Source organism: Nerophis ophidion, linkage group LG07, assembly GCF_033978795.1.
Source record: "Nerophis ophidion isolate RoL-2023_Sa linkage group LG07, RoL_Noph_v1.0, whole genome shotgun sequence".
Lineage (NCBI taxonomy): Eukaryota > Metazoa > Chordata > Actinopteri > Syngnathiformes > Syngnathidae > Nerophis > Nerophis ophidion.
Genome location: NC_084617.1, coordinates 64275873 through 64295266, shown reverse-complemented (window position 1 = coordinate 64295266; position 19394 = coordinate 64275873). Strand labels below are relative to the sequence as shown.

The 19394-nt window shown below is 36.5% G+C and overlaps 1 protein-coding gene across 3 annotated transcripts in view; it reads right to left on the bottom strand.

The window, feature by feature from the left end:
• Positions 1–19394, bottom strand: part of mvb12bb (multivesicular body subunit 12Bb) — a 125519-nt gene that overhangs the window by 47088 nt on the left and 59037 nt on the right. For all 3 annotated transcript variants that reach the window (XM_061905030.1, XM_061905031.1, XM_061905029.1), the window contains exon 7: positions 18284–18345. In XM_061905030.1, the coding sequence (XP_061761014.1) occupies positions 18284–18345 (62 nt within the window). The remainder of the gene's footprint in view (positions 1–18283; positions 18346–19394) is intronic.

The window sequence follows — 19394 nt, the reverse complement described above, 5'->3', positions numbered from 1 at the left end:
CGCTGGTGCCTATCTCAGCTACAATCGGGGGGAAGGCGATGTACACCCTGGACAAGTCGCCACCTCATCACAGGATGTATTTCTAACAAACACAAATCATTTTTATTTTATTTTAATCGTAATAAATTTGAAGAAATATTTCACAAATATTCTTCGTCGAAAAAACAGAAGCTAAAATGAAGAATTAAATTCAAATGTATTTATCATTCTTTACAATAAAAAAACAAAAAAATACTTGAACATTGATTTAAATTGTCAGGAAAGAAGAGGAAGGAATTTAAAAGGTAAAGAGGTATATGTGTTTAAAAATCCTAAAATAATTTTTAAGGTTGTATTTTTCACTAAAATTGTATTTCTGAAAGTTATAAGAAGCACAGTGAAAAAATAAATGAATTTATTTAAACAAGTGAAGACCAAGTCTTTAAAATATTTTCTTGGCTTTTCAAATTCTATTTTAGTTTTGTCTCTCTTAGAATTAGACATTTCGAGCAAAGCGAGACCTGCTTGCTAGTAAATGAATACAATTAAAAAAAATAGAGGCAGCTCACTGGTAAGTGCTGCTATTTGAGCTATTTTTAAAACGGATCAGCGGGCGACTCATCTGGTCCTTACGGGTGACCTGGTGCCCGCGGGCACCGCGTTGGTGACCCCTGCTGTAGTTATTAGCTATTGTGCGCAAGTTAGATTTTTTCTAATCTATGCAAGGACAAAACTTCTTGTCTGAGTGTTGGCCTCAGCCACAGATATTATCTTTGTTTTAGCCCGCTAACAGCCAAGGACTTCAAGGACCTCAACGCAGATAAGATGACACCACGCAGACGAGGCGGGGACAAGGCAAAATCACAAGGCCCCCAGCCCATTTCCTCACTTACTGTGCGTCCTGGACCTGCTTTGCATAATATATGTGACCACTCCTTTTAGAGGCAGCCTCAGTGATGTTGACTATGGAACTCTGAATAAAAAAAGGAACGCGGAAGCTGAAACTTAGAGCGTAGGGCGAGACTGTGACTAAGTGTGCAGCGCCATGGGTTCTCCTCATGAGCTAAATTGAACTCTGATTCTACATGATTCCTTGCTTCTTGTCTGACTAATAGATGTCATCAGTGTTTGAACATGACATGCATTTAGAGTTTTAATGGGGAAATTACACTTAGTAATTCTACACTCCTGCAGTATTTTAGGAATAAACTTAGTTTCGACTGCTTCACAGCATACCAGGTCAGAACTATTCAATTTCAGTTGTCCATTTTCCAGAGCAAATTCATCCTCACACTCTAATTGTGCTTCCAAAATCACACCACAATATGTACTGTATTAGAAGATCATTAATAACAAACTTAACAAGTCAGTGAGACCATTAAAAGATCTTTAGGGCATATTTGATCATAAATCTCCTTAAACTATATTTAATGACTGGATCTTGTGAAATATTTTTTATCAAGTTCTAATTAGATATGTGATAACAAACCCTGCTGTACACGAGGCAAATGAGGGAACCATGACAGGCCCATCTATTGATGCTGTCCAAGTCTGGCCACCGGAACTAATGACATACTGCTTCTATCTCAGGCATAGATAGAATGCAATGAGGGATGAGAGTCTGGAGTCCAGGAAGATCTTAAAACCAGAAAGATATTTAAATGATCTTAATATGATGGTAAAAAAACCTAAAATGCCCGAGGGCCACAAAGCTTCTCTCATTAATTTAAGATTCATGCAAGAATGGTCCATTGATCATATTTTACTGATTTTCAACTGGAGCTAGTAAGTTAGTCGAAGTAAATTTATTACAAATAAAATATATTAATTTTTTTAATACTTGGATTTCAAGCCCTAATTAATACACTTTTAGAGAAATATAATTGTCGTTATTTTACGTCAGGTATATATGTTGTAAAATTAAGGAAATACAATTAAAACAGGACTGAGTTCAATACAATAACCGGAGCAATACCAGTTTTCTATTTAGGATGCAAAGTGTGATTGAGACTTGCAAAAAACTACATCTTTCAAGTCCTCAAAAATCGACAGTGCGCCTTACCGCATAATGGACATATTATTCTGGTTGTACTTACCGACCTCAAAGTTATTTTATTCGGGACATGGTGTATTGATAAGTGTGACACATAAGAAACACGTGTGGACAGCAGGTTGACTGACGTCTGTTCAATAAATGATGCGAGCAAGTACCCGTAAGCAGGCAACACCAAAACTTTGATGTTTCATTGAGAATATAGAAAAATTAGTCACGTCCGTCAAAATGTTTTAGTACGACTTGGGTAAGCCACAAAGCCGCACCGCTTGATGGATTGTCGGAACACTAAGGCTACCCTAGTAAGGTGTACTGTGATTCGACATACCGTATTTTTTGGACTATAAGTCGCAGTTTTCTCCACAGTCCAGCGGGGGGTGAGACCCGGCCAAACCAAAAAAACAAAAAAAACAATAAACAAAAAAATATATAAATATATATATATATATATATATATATATATATATATATATTTATATATATATTTTTTTTTTTTTGAGACCCGGCCAAACCAAAAAAACAATAAAACAAAAAACAAAAAAAATATATAAATATATATATATATATATATATATATATATATATATATATATATATATATATATATATATATATATACATATATATATATATATATATATATATATATATATATATATATTTATATATATATATATATATATATATATATATATATATATATATATATATATATATATATATATATATACATATATATATATATATATATATATATATATATATATATATATATATATTTTTTTGGTTTGGTTGTATAGTATGACCAAACTACAAAAACAACGTGACTTATAGTCCGAAAAATACGGTACTCGTTATGTTATGGACCGCAAAATTGCACCAATTAGAGACATATTATTGGGCTTTTTGTTTTGCAAGATTATGCAAAACCAACTTTTCTTACCTATTGGTACCTGCTGCGTGTATTTGGGATCTGCATAACACCCAAAAGTTTTAGTCCAAGCCATAGTCAATAAGCTCCTTCTTTTTTTCTATTCTCTTGTTGTGGGGCATTGATCCTCCGCTGTTGCCATTTCTAATATGAAGTAGCGTACAGTCATAATTTATATCTATCAGTAAAATCACTATGAAAGTGCTTAGATCTACCGGTACAACAAAGATGACAGTGAGAAGACGCTGTCAAAAAGTGGAGCCACGTAAAAAAAGACCGCCCACAAAACAACAAATCCTGAATAGACGATCAGAAACCGGCTTGAAGATGTTCTGTAAAACATAATTTACACAACATTTTGACCAAAGAACCACAATTACAGGACTTGTTTTAAATTTAGAAAATAAATCGTTATATGACCCCTTTAATTCGCCTTATAATCCGGTGGGCCTTTTGTAATAAAAGATATATGGTCCAAAAATATAGTATATGTAGGAAAACCAGAGAACTGGATAATAATAATAATAATAATAATAATAATAATAATAATAACAGTATATTTTTGTAAGACTTCATTGTAAGAATTACACAAGCTTTATACATCTAAGTTACTATTATTATTGAACTGATATAAATATATATATATATATATATATATATATATATATATATATATATATATATATATATATATATATATATATTTATGTTTAGCAAGAAACTGAAATAAACTCAGCAAATTGTATTAAAGCATTTCATATCCATTCATATCTACCGCTTATTCCCTTGGGGGTAGCGGGGGCGCTGGAGCCTATCTCAGCTACAATCGGGTGGAAGGCGGCGTACACCCTGGACAAGTCGCCACCTCATCGCAGGACCAACACGGATAGACAGAGAACATTCACACTCACATTCACACACTAGGGCCAATTTAGTGTTGCCAATCAACCTATCCCCAGGTGCATGTCTTTGGAAGTGGGAGGAAGCCGGAGTACCCGGAGGGAACCCACGCAGTCACGGGGAGAACATGCAAACTCCACACAGAAAGATCCCAAGCCTGGTATTGAACCCAGGACTGCTCAGGACCCCTGTTCCACCGTGCTGTCCGCATTTCATATGAAATTGTTAAAGTGGTAAATTTAGATGCTGTGGTAAATGTCAACGTTTTCTGTTCGGGCTCCAGTACTCTGGAATGCCCTCCTGGTAACAGTTCGAGATGCTACCGCAGTAGAAGCATTTAAGTCTCATCTTAAATCTTATTTGTATACTCTAGCCCAGGGGTCGGGAACCTTTTTGGCTGAAAGAGCCATGAAAGCCAAATATTCAAAAATGTATTACCGTGAGAGCCATATAATATTTTTAACACTGAATACAACTGTCAGGTTCAAACACTGATGACATGTATTAAACAAACAAGAAGCAAGGAATTCAACAGAGACAGGATTCAATTTAGCTCAATGAGGAGAAACCCGTGGACCTGTACCCCTGTACCCTTGTACAGTGTCGTCCCACAAGAGAATTCTATGCCTCTTAAAAACTAAATGCGTGCATCTCTTATTGTTTTTAATAACATTGTTATTCTGAAGTTAACCAATGATAAATAAAATACTCTTGACCATTAATCCGACTTCTTGAACAGGTGCGGGAGAAACGGGATGGATGGATTAAAATGCATGAGAATGTTTTATATTTTGAACGTTATTTTTAACTCTGTGATTACCAGCAGAATTTTTAATTACTTATCGTGTTAAGCAACGTCAGCTAAGATTTATCTGAGAGCCAGATGCAGTCATCAAAAGAGCCACATCTGGCTCGAGAGCCATAGGTTCCTTACCCCTGCTCTAGCCTTTGAATAGACCCCCTTTTAAGACCAGACCAGTTGATCTGCCGTTTATTTTCTTTTTCTCCTATGTCCCCTCCTCCCTTGTGGAGGGGGTCGGGTCCGATGGCCATGGATGAAGTACTGGCTGTCCAAAATCGGGACCCAGGATGGACCGCTCGTCCAGAGTCGGGACCCAGGATGGACCGCTCGCCTGTGTATCGGTTGGGGACATCTCTGCGCTGCTGATCCGCCTCCGCTTGGGATGGTTTCCCTGCTGGCTCCACTTTGGATGGTACTCTCGCTGCTATATTGGATCCACTTTGGACTTGATTCTCACGGTTACGTTAGATCCACTATGGATTGGACTTTCACAATATCATGTTGGATCCTCTTGACATCCATTGCTTTCGGTCTCCTTGGGGGGGGGTTGCCCAAATATGCTGTCCTCTCCAAGGTTTCTCATGGTCATCATTATCACTGTCACCGACGTCCCACTGGGGTGAGTTTTTCCTTGCCCTTATGTGGGCCCTACCGAGGATGTCGTCGTGGTTTGTGCAGCCCTTTGAGACACTTGTGATTTAGGACTATATAAATAAACATTGATTGATGGATCGATTAAGTGTGTAGTTATGTTACCTTGATTTCGGCTAAGGGAGCTGTTTTTGTTTATATTGTAATTACAATATTTGAATGAAAATAAATGAATGTGCTGCGGCAGTTGCGGATTTTATCAATGCGTCGGTTTGAGGAAACACTCGATTGCTTTTTTGACGCCTTTATTGGTGAACTTCCAACTGAGAATCCTCAACAGGAAGTGCTTAAAGTTTAATGGTTTTTGTAGATATACTGAGACAAAGTCTAAGTTGTGTTCTTCATTGTGCTTTTGAAACTGCACCAATTTTTTCTTCAGAATTTTGTGATCCATCAGGAGGATTCTTTTGTAATGTGTGCATTTCCAGAATGTCCTCGTTCTATTTTTTGGTCAAAGTAAGACAAAGAAATAAATCTTTACTTTACCATCGGAGCAGAATTGTGGCTTATTGCCACGTTGCTCATGTGTTCAATTAACGTAATTAAAAAAAAAAAATAGTTAACACCATGCGTTTTTTCTTCTTCTGGCAGCTCTAATAAATATTTATTTGTTGCAAACAATATTGTCCTGCTAAAACGCCTCTCTGCTTTGCTTTTTTTTTTGCTGACCGGGGCAATTAAGAGGCAAACGTTGGGTTTTAAGAGCGCTCCATTCATGTTGTGACGTAAGCTCTGGCTTTACTTCAGACATCAAGATTGGTTTCATAGAAATCCCATTCCATCTAAACGAAAAGCGCGGCAGTAAATCTGCCTATACCTCCCCCATAACACTTCCATAAATGATTCATTCAGCTCAGTTAAACTGATGCAAAACAGAACGTTAGCGAGCTGCGGCCGCCCGAGTCGACCTGCAAGGGTAGTACTTTGTCATTGCAACTCATCTCTTGCAGAGAAAAAGACAAAGAAGTGAATGTCATGCACTGAGACAGGGGTCACCAACCTTTTTGAAACCAAGAGCTACTTCTAGGGTACTGATTAATGCGAAGGGCTACCAGTTTGATACACACTTAAATAAATTGCCAGAAATAGCCAATCTGCTCATTTTACCTTTAGTAAATAAATCTATATATATAAAAAAATGGGTACTTCTGTCTGTCATTCCGTCGTACATTTTTTTTCCTTTTACGGAAAGGTTTTTGTAGAGAATAAATTCTGAAAAAAAACTTAATTGAACGGTTTAAAAGAGGAGAAAACACACACAAAAAAAGAAAATTAAATTTTGAAACATAGTTTATTTTCAATTTCGACTCTTTAAAATTCAAAATTCAACCGAAAAAAATGAAGAGAAAAACTAGCCAATTCGAATCTTTTGGAAAAAATCAAAAAAAGAATTTATGGAACATCATTAGTATTTTTTCCTGATTAAGATTAATTTTAGAATTTTGATGACATGTTTTAAATAGGTTAAAATCCAATCTTCACTTTGTTAGAATATATAACAAATTGGACCAAGCTATATTTCTAACAAAGATAAATCATTATTTCTTCTAGATTTTCCAGAACAAACATTTTTAAAGAAATTCCAAACACTTTGAAATAAGATTTAAAATTTGATTCTACAGATCTTCTAGATTTGCCCAAAAATTTTGGGGAATTTTAATCATAAGTTTGAAGAAATATTTCACAAATATCCTTCGTCGAAAAAACAGAAGCTACAAAGAAGAATTAAATCAAAATGTATTTATTATTCTTTACAATAACAAAAAAAATACTTGAACATTGATTTAAATTGTCAGGAAAGAAGAGGAAGGAATTTAAAAGGTGAAATGGTATATGTGTTTAAAAATCCTGAAAATCATTTTTAAGGTTGCATTTTTTTCTCTAAAATTGTCTTTCTGAAAGTTATAAGAAGCAAAGTAAAAAAATAAATTAATTTATTTAAAAAAGTGAAGACTAAGTCTTTAAAATATTTTCTTGGATTTTCAAATTCTATTTGAGTTTTGTCTCTCTTAGAATTAAAAATGTCAAGCAAAGCGAGACCAGCTTGCTACTAAATAACTAAAATTAAAAAAATAGAGGCAGCTCACTGGTAAGTGCTGCTATTTGAGCTATTTTTAGAATAGGCCAGCGGGCAACTCATATGGTCCTTACGGGCTACCTGGTGCCCGCGGGCATTGCGTTGGTGACACCTGCACTAAGACCTTCTGTATTTTTTAATCCCTCTGCCTAAAGAACTCCCTTTTCTAAAACATAACCCAAGCACTGTAGAGGCAGTTGAGATCCATCACGGTGTGAGATAAGACTCCACTGATGTCCCCCTCCACCCGCCCTCCACCCGCCCTCCCGCCTGCCTCCACACAGGCTGGCCGAGAACTAGGTGGCAGAAATAAGATGGAACTTTTGTTTGAAACCTCTTAGTGAAAGTGCTGCGCCAAAAATAATCTTTTTTTTAACCCCCCCCCCCCCCCCTGCATGTTAGTCAATCAAGCATTGATACTGTTTTTGGGGGCGGGGGGGAGAAAGTAATTTTGCTTCATCAGTGAACACCATCTGGAACAATTAACCGAATTCTGCAGAATTCAGGGGATCAGTCATATTGGCTTATTAAAGATCCAGAATTATACGAGTAATAAATCCTTGGAAAAACGAAGCGTACCACTGCCTGTCACGACTATTTTAACTTCAAATACAGTAGAATACTTGATAAGGCTGAAAAGGGGAGATTAATATATGCAAATGATGTCGAGCATTTAAAAGCCCCCCCAACAACTGTCTCGCTTTTTTCCTCTCTTATTACAGGCTTTATGTTTTATTCATACACCAACTTACCTGTCATTTCATAAGCTGTAATATTATGAGGGTATTATTAAACAGAATAAAGCGAGGCTTTAATTGGAAAGCTCTATTGCATTTTCCAATTATTTGCTGCAAATTAAATGAAGATGCACATATTAATAAGACTTTCAATATTGTTTCCTGGCTCTCAAAAATCACTGTCATCTTGTCAAGATATTTTGAAAACCCAAGTTAATTTTGAACTTTCTATTTTTTCCCCCTAATCCTCCTCTGAAGAATGAATTGTCTTGTGTCTGTTAATTGAACTTCCTCTAATGGATAGGGAAATAATTGCACTCCATATTACGCTAGATGAGGGCCAGTGTCAGGATTTTTTTATTTTTTATTAATGGGGCAGATATGCTAATGGATGACTTTTTATTAGGTTCACTTTTTTATCAGGTGGATGTCTGCTGAATACTGTCTAGGCTTGATCTACTAAGATCCAAATACCATGCCCTAAACCAGGGGTCACCAACGCCGTGCCCGTGAGGACCAGATGAGTAGCCCGCTGGCCTGTTCTAAAAATAGCTTAAATAGCAGCACTTACCAGTGAGCTGCCTCTATTTTTTTATTGTCATTTATTTACTAGCAAGCTGGTCTCGCTTTGCTCGAAATTTTTACTTCTAAGATAAACAAAACTCAAATAGAATTTGAAAATCCAAGAAAATATTTTCAAGACTTGGTCTTCACTTGTTTAAATAAATGCATTTATTTTTTTACTTTGCTTCTTATAACTTTCAGAAAGACAATTTTAGAGAATAAATACAACCTTAAAAATAATTTCAGGATTTTTAAACACATATAGCTTTTTACCTTTTAAATTCCTTCCTCTTCTTTCCTTACAATGTTCAAGTATTTTTTTTTATTGTAAAGAATAATAAATACATTTTAATTTAATTCTTCATTTTAGCTTCTGTTTTTTCGAGGAAGAATATTTTTGAAATATTTCTTCAAACTTATAAAGATTAAAATAAAAAAATATAAATTTGGCAAATCTAGAAAATCTTTAAAATTTAAATCTTAGTTCAAAGTCTTTTGAATTTCTTTTAAAAATTTTGTTCTGGGAAATCTAGAAGGAATAACTTCGTTAGAAATATAGCTTAGTCCAATTTGTTATATATTCTAACAAAATGCAGATTGGATTTTAACCTATTTGAAACATGTCATCAACATTTTAAAATCAATCTTAATCAGCAAAAATTACTAATGATGTTCCATAAAACATTTTTTTAAATTTTTTCAAAAAAATTCGAATTAGCTAGTTTTTCTCTTCTTTTTTTCGGTCGAATTTTGAATTTTAAAGAGTCGAAATTGAAAATAAACTATGTTCCAAAATTTAATTGTCATTTTTACCCTGTTTTCTCTTCTTTTAAACCGTTAAATTAAGTGTTTTTTCCATCATTTATTCGCTACAAAAAACCTTCCGTAAAAGGAAAAAAAATGTACGACGGAATGACTGACAGAAATACGCATTTAAAAAAAAAATAACAATAAATATATATATATATATATATATATATATATACATATATATATATATATATATATATATATATATATATATATACATATATATATATTAAAGGTAAATTGAGAAAATTGGCTATTACTGGCAATTTATTTAAGTGTGTAGCAAACTGGTAGCCCTTCGCATTAATCAGTACCCAAGAAGTAACTCTTGGTTTCAAAAAGGTTGGTGACCCCTGCCCTAAACAGTGTATGAAATCTCCCAAATTGTGTGTACTATTATCAAATCAAATCAAATCAAATCAAGCTTTATTTATAAAGAGCTTTTCATACTTAAAATAAATGCAACGCAAAGTGCTTTACAAAGCACAGATACCAAACACAAACACACACACAACATACACACAAATGCAACTATATTAATCAAGGATTGCATGACTGAGTACAGAGGAGACGTGTGAGTAAACACTATCACAGGAGCCATCTGCACCAGAAGTTCATCAGACCATGGCCACCAAGACTGACACAAAAGCGCCCCCACAAGTACGGCCGATAAGCCCTAAGGCAGATGGCTCATCTGAGAAACGTTGGAAAATAAAAATAATACAACTTGTAAAATAGTAAGAACCATGTGTAGAGATAAATAATAATATACAAGGAAGACATATAAAGATTAATAGAAGGAAAGAAAAAATATATATATTTATACAGTAAATAATAAATAAATATAACTCAATAAAATATTGTAAAACTAACAGGATAAAAAGTAAAATACAAATTACTTTAATAAAAAAATTAAAATCAGGTAAAAGCTAAATCAACTTCTGTATAGATAACAGTAACTATTTTTAGCGCGATGACACTGACAAATTCAAACTGATTTTTTCCAACACCCCTAATATTTGTAATGATGACTTTAAATACAAAATAAAGCAAACAAATAGAGGGGAAGAACGAGAAGCCAACTATATTACCCTTGTAGATTGTTATAGTAACAATAGGTTAAGCTTTGTCAGTGTGCCATGTGTTACCCAGTTTCCCCAGTTTTACTTTAATTCTAATAAAATTATGATTCTTTTACACAGGAATGAAAGTCTGAGCATCTCACAATACACACGTTTTTCTATCATTGTTTGAGTGATGTAATCGACAAAGGCAGGGATCAAAGTGATGCTGCAGTAGAGAAGCCTACAGTTGGTATGGAAACTTCTCCAATGAACTTGCTCCGTCAAGTCAAATAGGGATAAAACGTGAATAGGTTTTAATATTGCGGTAATAAATGTCAAAGCGCCTGCACATCACATCTGTACATGATGTGACTGCGGATGACAGATTTCCCAGACATGTTACCTCTCCTCCCCTCAGCTCGCTCTTCTCCCGCGCGTTGGGCTTTTTGTTTAGTTGAGAAGTGACGGAGGGTTTAATCAAGAAAGCAGGCAATTCATCAATCCTAAAGAAGGTGCCTGCACACGCCTGACAGAGCGCACATGGTTTTAGAGCAACCTGAACCTGGCCAGCTGTCAGCCCGCACACACCGACTGCCACACACACACACATAGACACACACACACACACACCCACACAGCAGAGCAATCATCAGGCTAACAATTAACACAAATGGGTTGTTTTCTAGACGCTATCATTGTCTGAAGGCAATCTCATTGTTAATGAAGGCAAGGTTATTTTTTTAAATCTCAGTCACATACTGATGCTTCTTGTTTCCGGCATATTCTGTCCAAACGTAACACATACCTGCTTCAATTTTACGTACAGTAGGGAAATTATTCATATTGCCCCATTTACTGTTAGATATCTCGTGATAGGAAAGGGGGAGGGGTAAATCATTTTTGCAATGCAGTCTGCTGAAAACGATGGAAAGCACAACTTTACATGGTCAAAGTTGGAATTGCCACACAACGCGTTAAGATATTGAACACTCTGGCGACTAAAGTGGGGCGGCGTGGCGCGGTGGTAGAGTGGCTGTGTGCAACCCGAGGGTCCCTGGTTCAATCCCCACCTAGTACCAGTCACATCCGTTGTGTCCTGAGCAAGACACTTCAGCCTTGCTCCTGATGGGTGCTGGTTAGCGCCTTGCATGGCAGCTCCCTTCATCAGTGTGTGAATGTGTGTGTGAATGTGGAAGTAGTGTCAAAGAGCTTTGAGTACCTTGAAGGTACAAAAGTGCTATACAAGTACAACCCATTTATCATTTATCATTATAGTGCAGTGGTCCCCAACCTTTTTGTATCCGCGGACCGGTCAACGCTTAATAATTTGTCCCGCGGCCCGGAGGGGGATCCTTTATTTATTTTATTTTTTTTTTCTTTGTCATGAAAAAGGGACGTTTTTTCATGAAAACGGGAGGTTTTTGTGGTTGGTGCACTAATTGTTAGTGTATATTGTGTTTTTTATGTTGATTTAATAAAAAAAAAAAATATATATATATATATAGGCTTCACGGTGGCAGAAGGGTTAGTGCGTCTGCCTCACAATATGAAGGTCCTGCAGCCCTGGGTTCAAATCCAGGTTCGGGATGTTTCTGTGTGGAGTTTGCATGTTCTTCCCGTGAATGCGTGGGTTCCCTCCGGGTACTCCGGCTTCCTCCCACTTCCAAAGACTTGCACCTGGGGATAGGTTAATTGGCAACACTAAATTGGCCCTAGTGTGTGAATGTGAGTGTGAATGTTGTCTGTCTATCTGTGTTGGCCCTGCGATGGCAACTTGTCCAGGGTGTACCCCGCCCTCCGCCCGATTGTAGCTGAGATAGGCGCCAGCGCCCCCCGCAACCCCAAAAGGGAATAAGCGGTAGAAAATGGATGGATGGATGGATTGATATATATATATATATTTTTATATATATATATATATTTTTTTATATATATATATATTTTTTTTTTTTAATAAAAATGAATAAATAATTAATCTGCGGCCCGGTAACAATCGGGCCACGGCCCGGTGGTTAGGGACCACTGTTATAGTGTATCCCTCCACTAACCAATGTGTCAGGTTTCTTGTGTCTGGTTACAAATAGGACCATATGAATCCCCTTGTTATGGTACAGTTCGCGCTAGTTCTTAACTGTCCCTCAAACCTATTGGTGTGCCGTCAAGGCCAGCAAGGCCTTCCCTGCTGGCCCAACATAACCAGAAATCATGATCATAATTAAAGAAAACATTTTTTTTTTTCATTTACTTTCTTTAAATATCTAAAAGTATTCATATTCTCTTCATGTCATATTATGCTCCTTCCAGTACTGTTGTTTTTTTAGGTTCTATATGTAGGAGCCTAAATGCTGTTGAAGTTAATTTACATTTTATGGAAGGTGCATTATGTTTACTCCGCCAAAAAGGGACTATTTACTTTATTTGCATGGTAAGAAAATGTATATATTGAATGTTCAGAGTAATTATATAGAGCTCACTTTATTTGTAATTATTACATTTGTCAAAATAATTTGATGACGTAACTGTTTTAATTGCATATATAGCGGAAGGATCTGTGTGGTAGGGGGGTTTTTGGACTGAAGGTGTTTTGGGTAATTGCAGTCAGGTGCGGTGGAATCGAGCCACACAATTTTTTGACCTCACTCATACTTTTTCTAACTCTTACTGTAACAAACTTTATTTTGTCATTCATTTGTTCCCACATCGTGACTGTTTTATGTTTTGGAATTATTAAGTTGACAAGTAAACCATACAAACGAAGAAGAACGTCTGGAGTTTTGTTTGTTGTTGCCGCAGCAAGAGGAGCAGGAGAAAGTAAAAGAGTGTCAAGCTAAGGCTACAATAGGAATCTACAATATAGTTTTTAGAATTCAACTGCTTATGTTGCCATGCCCTACAAAATCTGCCCGAAACCCTTAGAACAGTGGTCGCCAACCTTTTTGTAGCTGCGGACCGGTCAACGCTTGATAATTTGTCCCACGGCCCGAGGTGGGGGGGGGGAATTTTTTAATTTTTTATTTCATTTTATTTTATTTATTTAGTTTTTTTTGTCATGAACAAGGGAGTTTTTCGGGGGGTTGGTGCACTAATTGTAAGTGTATTTTGTGTTTTTTATGTTGATTTAAGAACAAAAAAAAAATTAAAATTATAAAAAAATTATTCTGCGGCCCGGTACCAATCGAGTGGTTGGGGACCACTGCCTTAAAATCAACAATGATGGCGTCTGTGCACAGTAAGTGAACGGGGACATACAATAGCCAATCAAATCACAAGTTGTTGTCAGTAAGGCCTTCTAGCTGGCCTAAGGCAGATACATATTGTGATGTTGGGGATAGGTTGATTGGCAACACTAAATTGGCCCTAGTGTTTGAATGTGAGTCTGAATGTTGCCTGTCTATCTGTGTTGGCCCTGCGATGAGGTGGCGACTTGTCCAGGGTGTACCCCGCCTTCCGCCCGATTGTAGCTGAGATAGGCGCCAGCGCCCCCCGCGACCCCAAAGGGAATAAGCGGTTGAAAATGGATGGATGGATGAGCTAGGTAACATAAGAACTACATTACCCAGCATGCCACAGTAGTGAAGAGCATGCGTAGTAACCACGTTTAGCCATGCGGGGAGCGGGATTTTTTTTGATGAGCACGCTGTGGATTCAACTTTAAGAACTCAGCCACCACGCCTCGTCTGCATCTTTTATGATATGTGACATATAGCTGCAAGGCCATTTTCAAGAAGGATATTTAAAGAGAAACTACATCTTGTGAGACAATTTCAGCCAACCCCGTAAGTGTCAAACAAGGACTTGGACTAGGGTTGTTTCTTCTGATTGGCACGAGCCAGGCGTGAATGAAGGTACATTTTTATTTATATTCTAACAAAACTACAAAAAGGCAAACAAAGGGCGCGCACAATGGCGGAGAACAAATACTTGGCTAAAAAAAACAAATGACTAGCACAAAGGCTGCAAACTATAAATGTGAAATACATAAACTTGCACTGTGGCATAAACTACTAAACTTACTTGGCGTGGAAAAAACGAACAGCATCGGTACGGCATGAAGGAGTAAAGGGAAAGGTAGGTGAAGTTGCCGGACTGAACACTCGGCAACTGTGGTTTAAATAATAGCTATGATAATGATTAGCAGGTGTGAGAACTGAGGACCGGAGCGTGACTTGGAGACAAGGTGAAAACTAATGAGTTGCTATAGAAACAAAAACAAACCAGGAAGTGCAAAACAGGAAACAAGTGTCCAAAAAACAACCAAACATGGCAAAAACAAAACATGATCTTATGGGCGTGACTGTAAGCTTGAATGGGTTCTACAGAATGTGAGTTCAGATATTGTATTTATTTTATTTTGTTCACGTTTAATATCTTTTTTGCAATTTTTATTTTGACAGTACCATATAAGGTATGTTTTAATTGCTGATGCGGGTTTATTGACTTTTAAATGCGCCAGAAAATAACCGGTTCTGTACACTGTTGGTGGTGATTCAATGCCCAGTAGTGCGTAAATATTTTCCTATATAGTTTTTCTCCAGCAATGGTCATGTGGTGACATCAATTATGGTATTTTCAGAGGTAATCATTGCAGTTGGACAACACCGAAGGCCTAGGTGGGAAACTCACGGTCCACCACTACTCAAACCCCCTTTGCAACCGGTTATAATTCCTCTCACTATTGGACCACCCGTTTGTATTATTGTCTGCTTTTGCAGCTTGACTCTGATGACAAGAAATTGTCATTTTATATCAATTAAATTAAGGCATTTTTTACATAGTTTTTGCATTTTTTCTGCTCAGGTGGAACAAAAGCACCCCCATGACCTTATATATCAGTGGTTCTCAAATGGGGGTACGCGTACCCCCTGGGGGTACTTGAAGGTATGCCAAGGGGTACGTGAGATTTTTAAAAAATATTCTAAAAATAGCAACAATTCAAAAATCCTTTAGAAATATATTTATTGAAAAATAGCATCAATTCAAAAATCATTTATAAATATATTTATTGAATAATACTTCAACAAAATATGAATGTAAGTTCATAAACAGTGAAAAGACATGTAACAATGCAATATTCAGTGTTGACAGATAGATTTTTTGTGGACATGTTCCATAAATATTGATGTTAAAGATTTATTTTTTTAGTGAAGAAATATTTTGAATTAAGTTGATGAATTCACATGGATCTCTATCACAATCCCCAAAGAGGATGATTACTTCTATGTGTAGAAATCTTTATTTATAATTAAATCACTTGTTTATTTTTCAACATGTTTTTAGTTATTTTTATATATTTTTTCCCAAATAGTTCAAGAAAGACCACTACAAATGAGCCATATGTTGCACTGTTATACAATTTAATAAATCAGAAACTGATGACATAGTGCTGTATTTTACTTCTTTATCTCTTTTTTTCAATCGAAAATGCTTTGCTGTGATTAGGGGGGTACTTGAATAAAAAAAAAAAAAAATGTTCACAGGGGGTACATCACTAAAAAAAGGTTGAGAACCACTGCTATATATTTATAAGGGCACACACATTTGAAAGTGTATTATTAATTGGCATAGACATTTACTAGTTATAAAATGTATTGTATTAGAAATTAGAATTGAATGATGATTGGTAAAAACCCTGTTTTGGAAATGGCTGTGCAGGAGCAGTAGCAGGAATCCTCACCACATGGTGTCTCTCTCCAGCTAGATAAAAACCTGCCATCCCCAGTCACCTCATACAGTCACGTATTGGAGAGTGGGATGCAGCTTAAACTCCTCGCCTCTAAAATGTAATAGCCTTGCCTCTGTTAAAGTCATAAATGTCTCATTGCCAAAACAAGGCACGCGAGGTACATAATATGTATGTGTGGCGGTGGAAAATCTTTTACATTTGTTAACATTTGTTGTGTAAATAGGGAGCAGATGTTAACTTACATTGTATAGAACTGTGCATACAATTGTAGAGTAGTGAGTGTTAAAGGCCTACAGAAACCCACTACTACCCACCACGCAGTCTGATAGTTTATACTGTATATCAATGATGAAATATTAACATTGCAACACATGCCTATACAGCCTTTTTAGTTTACTAAATTGCAATTTTAAATTTCCCACTGAGTTTCTTGTTGAAAACGTCGAGGAATGACGACGGGTGTTTGTGACGTCTCGGGTTGGAGCGGACATATTAGCCCAGCACCACTTACGGCTAAATAGGCGCAAAGTTCAAAAGCCAGCATCTGTGATGGTATGGGGGTGTATTGGTGCCCAAGGCATAGGTAACTTACACATCTGTGAAGGCACCATTAATGCTGAATGGTCCATACAGGTTTTGGAGCAACATATGTTGTCATCCAAGAAATGTTATCATGGACTATTTCAATAAAACAATGCCAATCCACGTGTTACAACAGCGTGGCTTCGTAGTAAAAGAGTGTGGGTACTTTCCTGGCCCGCCTACTGTCCAGACATGTCCGCCATCGAAAATGTGTGGCGCATTATGAAGCGTAAAATACGACAAGACCCCGGACTGTTTAGCAACTTAAGCTGTACATCAAGCAAGAATGGTGAAGAATTCCACTTTCAAAGCTTCAACAATTAGTTTCCTCAGTTCCCAAACGTTTATTGAGTGTTGTTAAAAGAAAAGGTGATGTAACACAGTGGTGAACATGCCCATTCCCAACTACTTTGTCACGTGTTGCAGCCATGAAATTCTAAGTCAATTATTATTTGCAAAAAAAAAAATATGTTTATCAGTTTAAACATCAAATATCTTGTTTTTGTAGTGCATTCAATTGAATATGGGTTGAAAAAGATTTGCAAATCATTGTATTCTGTTTATATTTACATCTAACGCAATTTCCCAACTCATATGGAAACGTGGTTTGTATATATATATATATATACATATATATATTTATATATATATATATATATATATATATATATATATATATATATATATATATATATATATATATATATGTGTGTGTGTGTGTGTATGTATGTATGTATGTTTATATATATATGTGTGTATGTATATATATATATATATATATATATATTACACTTTTTTGTCTCATTTTGCAACTACTGTAGTGCATCATGTAGTGGACTTTGTATGCAATTGCAATTCCAAGATGGCAGTGGTGTACAGATTGGAGTGTGTTGCCTTTGTCAGGAGGTAATTTTATTATTTAGTGTGTGCCAGTCTGTGGAGCGCTAAAAACTTTTACACTTTTAAGTATTTTACTTTTTACACACTAGCTGTTTAATTGTAGTGTGCGTCTTAGTTGTAGTTTTCATTATCAAATTTAAAGAGGTTGAAATATCCATGTAAACCTGTGATGCTAAACTTTGGCAAATCCAATGTAAATCCAAATCCAATATGAATCCATATCTAATGTAAATTAGCGTTTACGCAGAACATTTTCAAAAGTGGAGCCTTACTGTACTTTGGAGTGCCTTCTTTATGCTTTGTTGCCATGAAAAATGACCTAAAGGAAGTATAGATGAGTCCTCTCTGAGTGCTTGACTGCTTGTTTACCGGACAAGTGCTTGAGCTGGTGCAAGTTTTCAACCATGCAACAAACTTAACAGTTATGGCACAGTTTGATTTTTACGTGACATACTTCTGTCGGTATTACCGAGTACCAAATCCGGTACCCATCCCCATTAACTACAATAACATATATTCTCTGATAAGTCTAAAGTGTGGAAGAGGTTACCTGTCATTGTGTAGCTTCCACTGCTCTGGTGCTCATTGACTGGCCTGCTGATGATGGTCTTACTACAGGCAAAAAAAAAAAAAAAGAACATTTACTGGATCCATCTGGTATTACTACTGGTATTACTACTATTACTTAAAGGCCTACTGAAATTAGATTTTTTTATTCAAACGGGGATAGCAGGTCCATTCTATGTGTCATACTTGATCATTTCGCGATATTGCCATATTTTTGCTGAAAAGATTTAGTAGAGAACATCGACGATACATTTCGCAACTTTTGGTCGCTAATAAAAAAGCCTTGCCTTTACCAGAAGTAGCAGACGATGTGCGTGTGACGTCACGGGTTGTGGAGCTCCTCACATCTGAACATTGTTTATAATCATAGCCAGCAGCAACTAGAGCTATTCAGGCCGAAAAAGCGACAATTTCCCCCTTAATTTGAGCGAGGATGAAAGATTCGTGGATGAGGAAATTTAGAGTGAAGGACTAGGAAAAAAAAAAAAGCCGAGGGCAGTGAGAGCGATTCAGATGTTGTTAGACACATTTACTAGGATCATTCTGGAAAATCCCTTATCTGCCTATAGTGTTACTAGTCTTTTAGTGAAATTATAAAGTACCTGAAAAGCGGAGGGGTGTGGCCACGGGTGTGTTGACGCCAGAGTCTCTGAGGGAAGTCACGCAGCTGCAGCAAAACGGAAGCTCCGCTGATGTCTCCAGTAAGAGCTGACTCATTACCACAATTTTCTCACCGAAAACTGCCGGTTGATATTTGGTCGGGATCCATGTTCGCTTGACCGTTCTGATCCATAGTAAAGCTTAATCTTTGGGAATTTCAAACAAGGAACCCCCAACTGTGTTTGTGTGGCTAAAGGCTGAAAGCTTCCCACCTCCATCTTTCTACTTTGACTTCTCCATTATTAATTGAACATATTGCAAAAGATTCAGCAAATGTCCAGAATACTGTGTAATTATGCGATTAAAGCAGACTAATTATAGCTTGGATCGGGCTGGAAAATAATGTCCGCTACAACCGGTGACATCAAACGCACGCGTCATCATACCGCGACGTTTTCAACACGACACTTCGCGGGAAATTTAAAATTGCAATT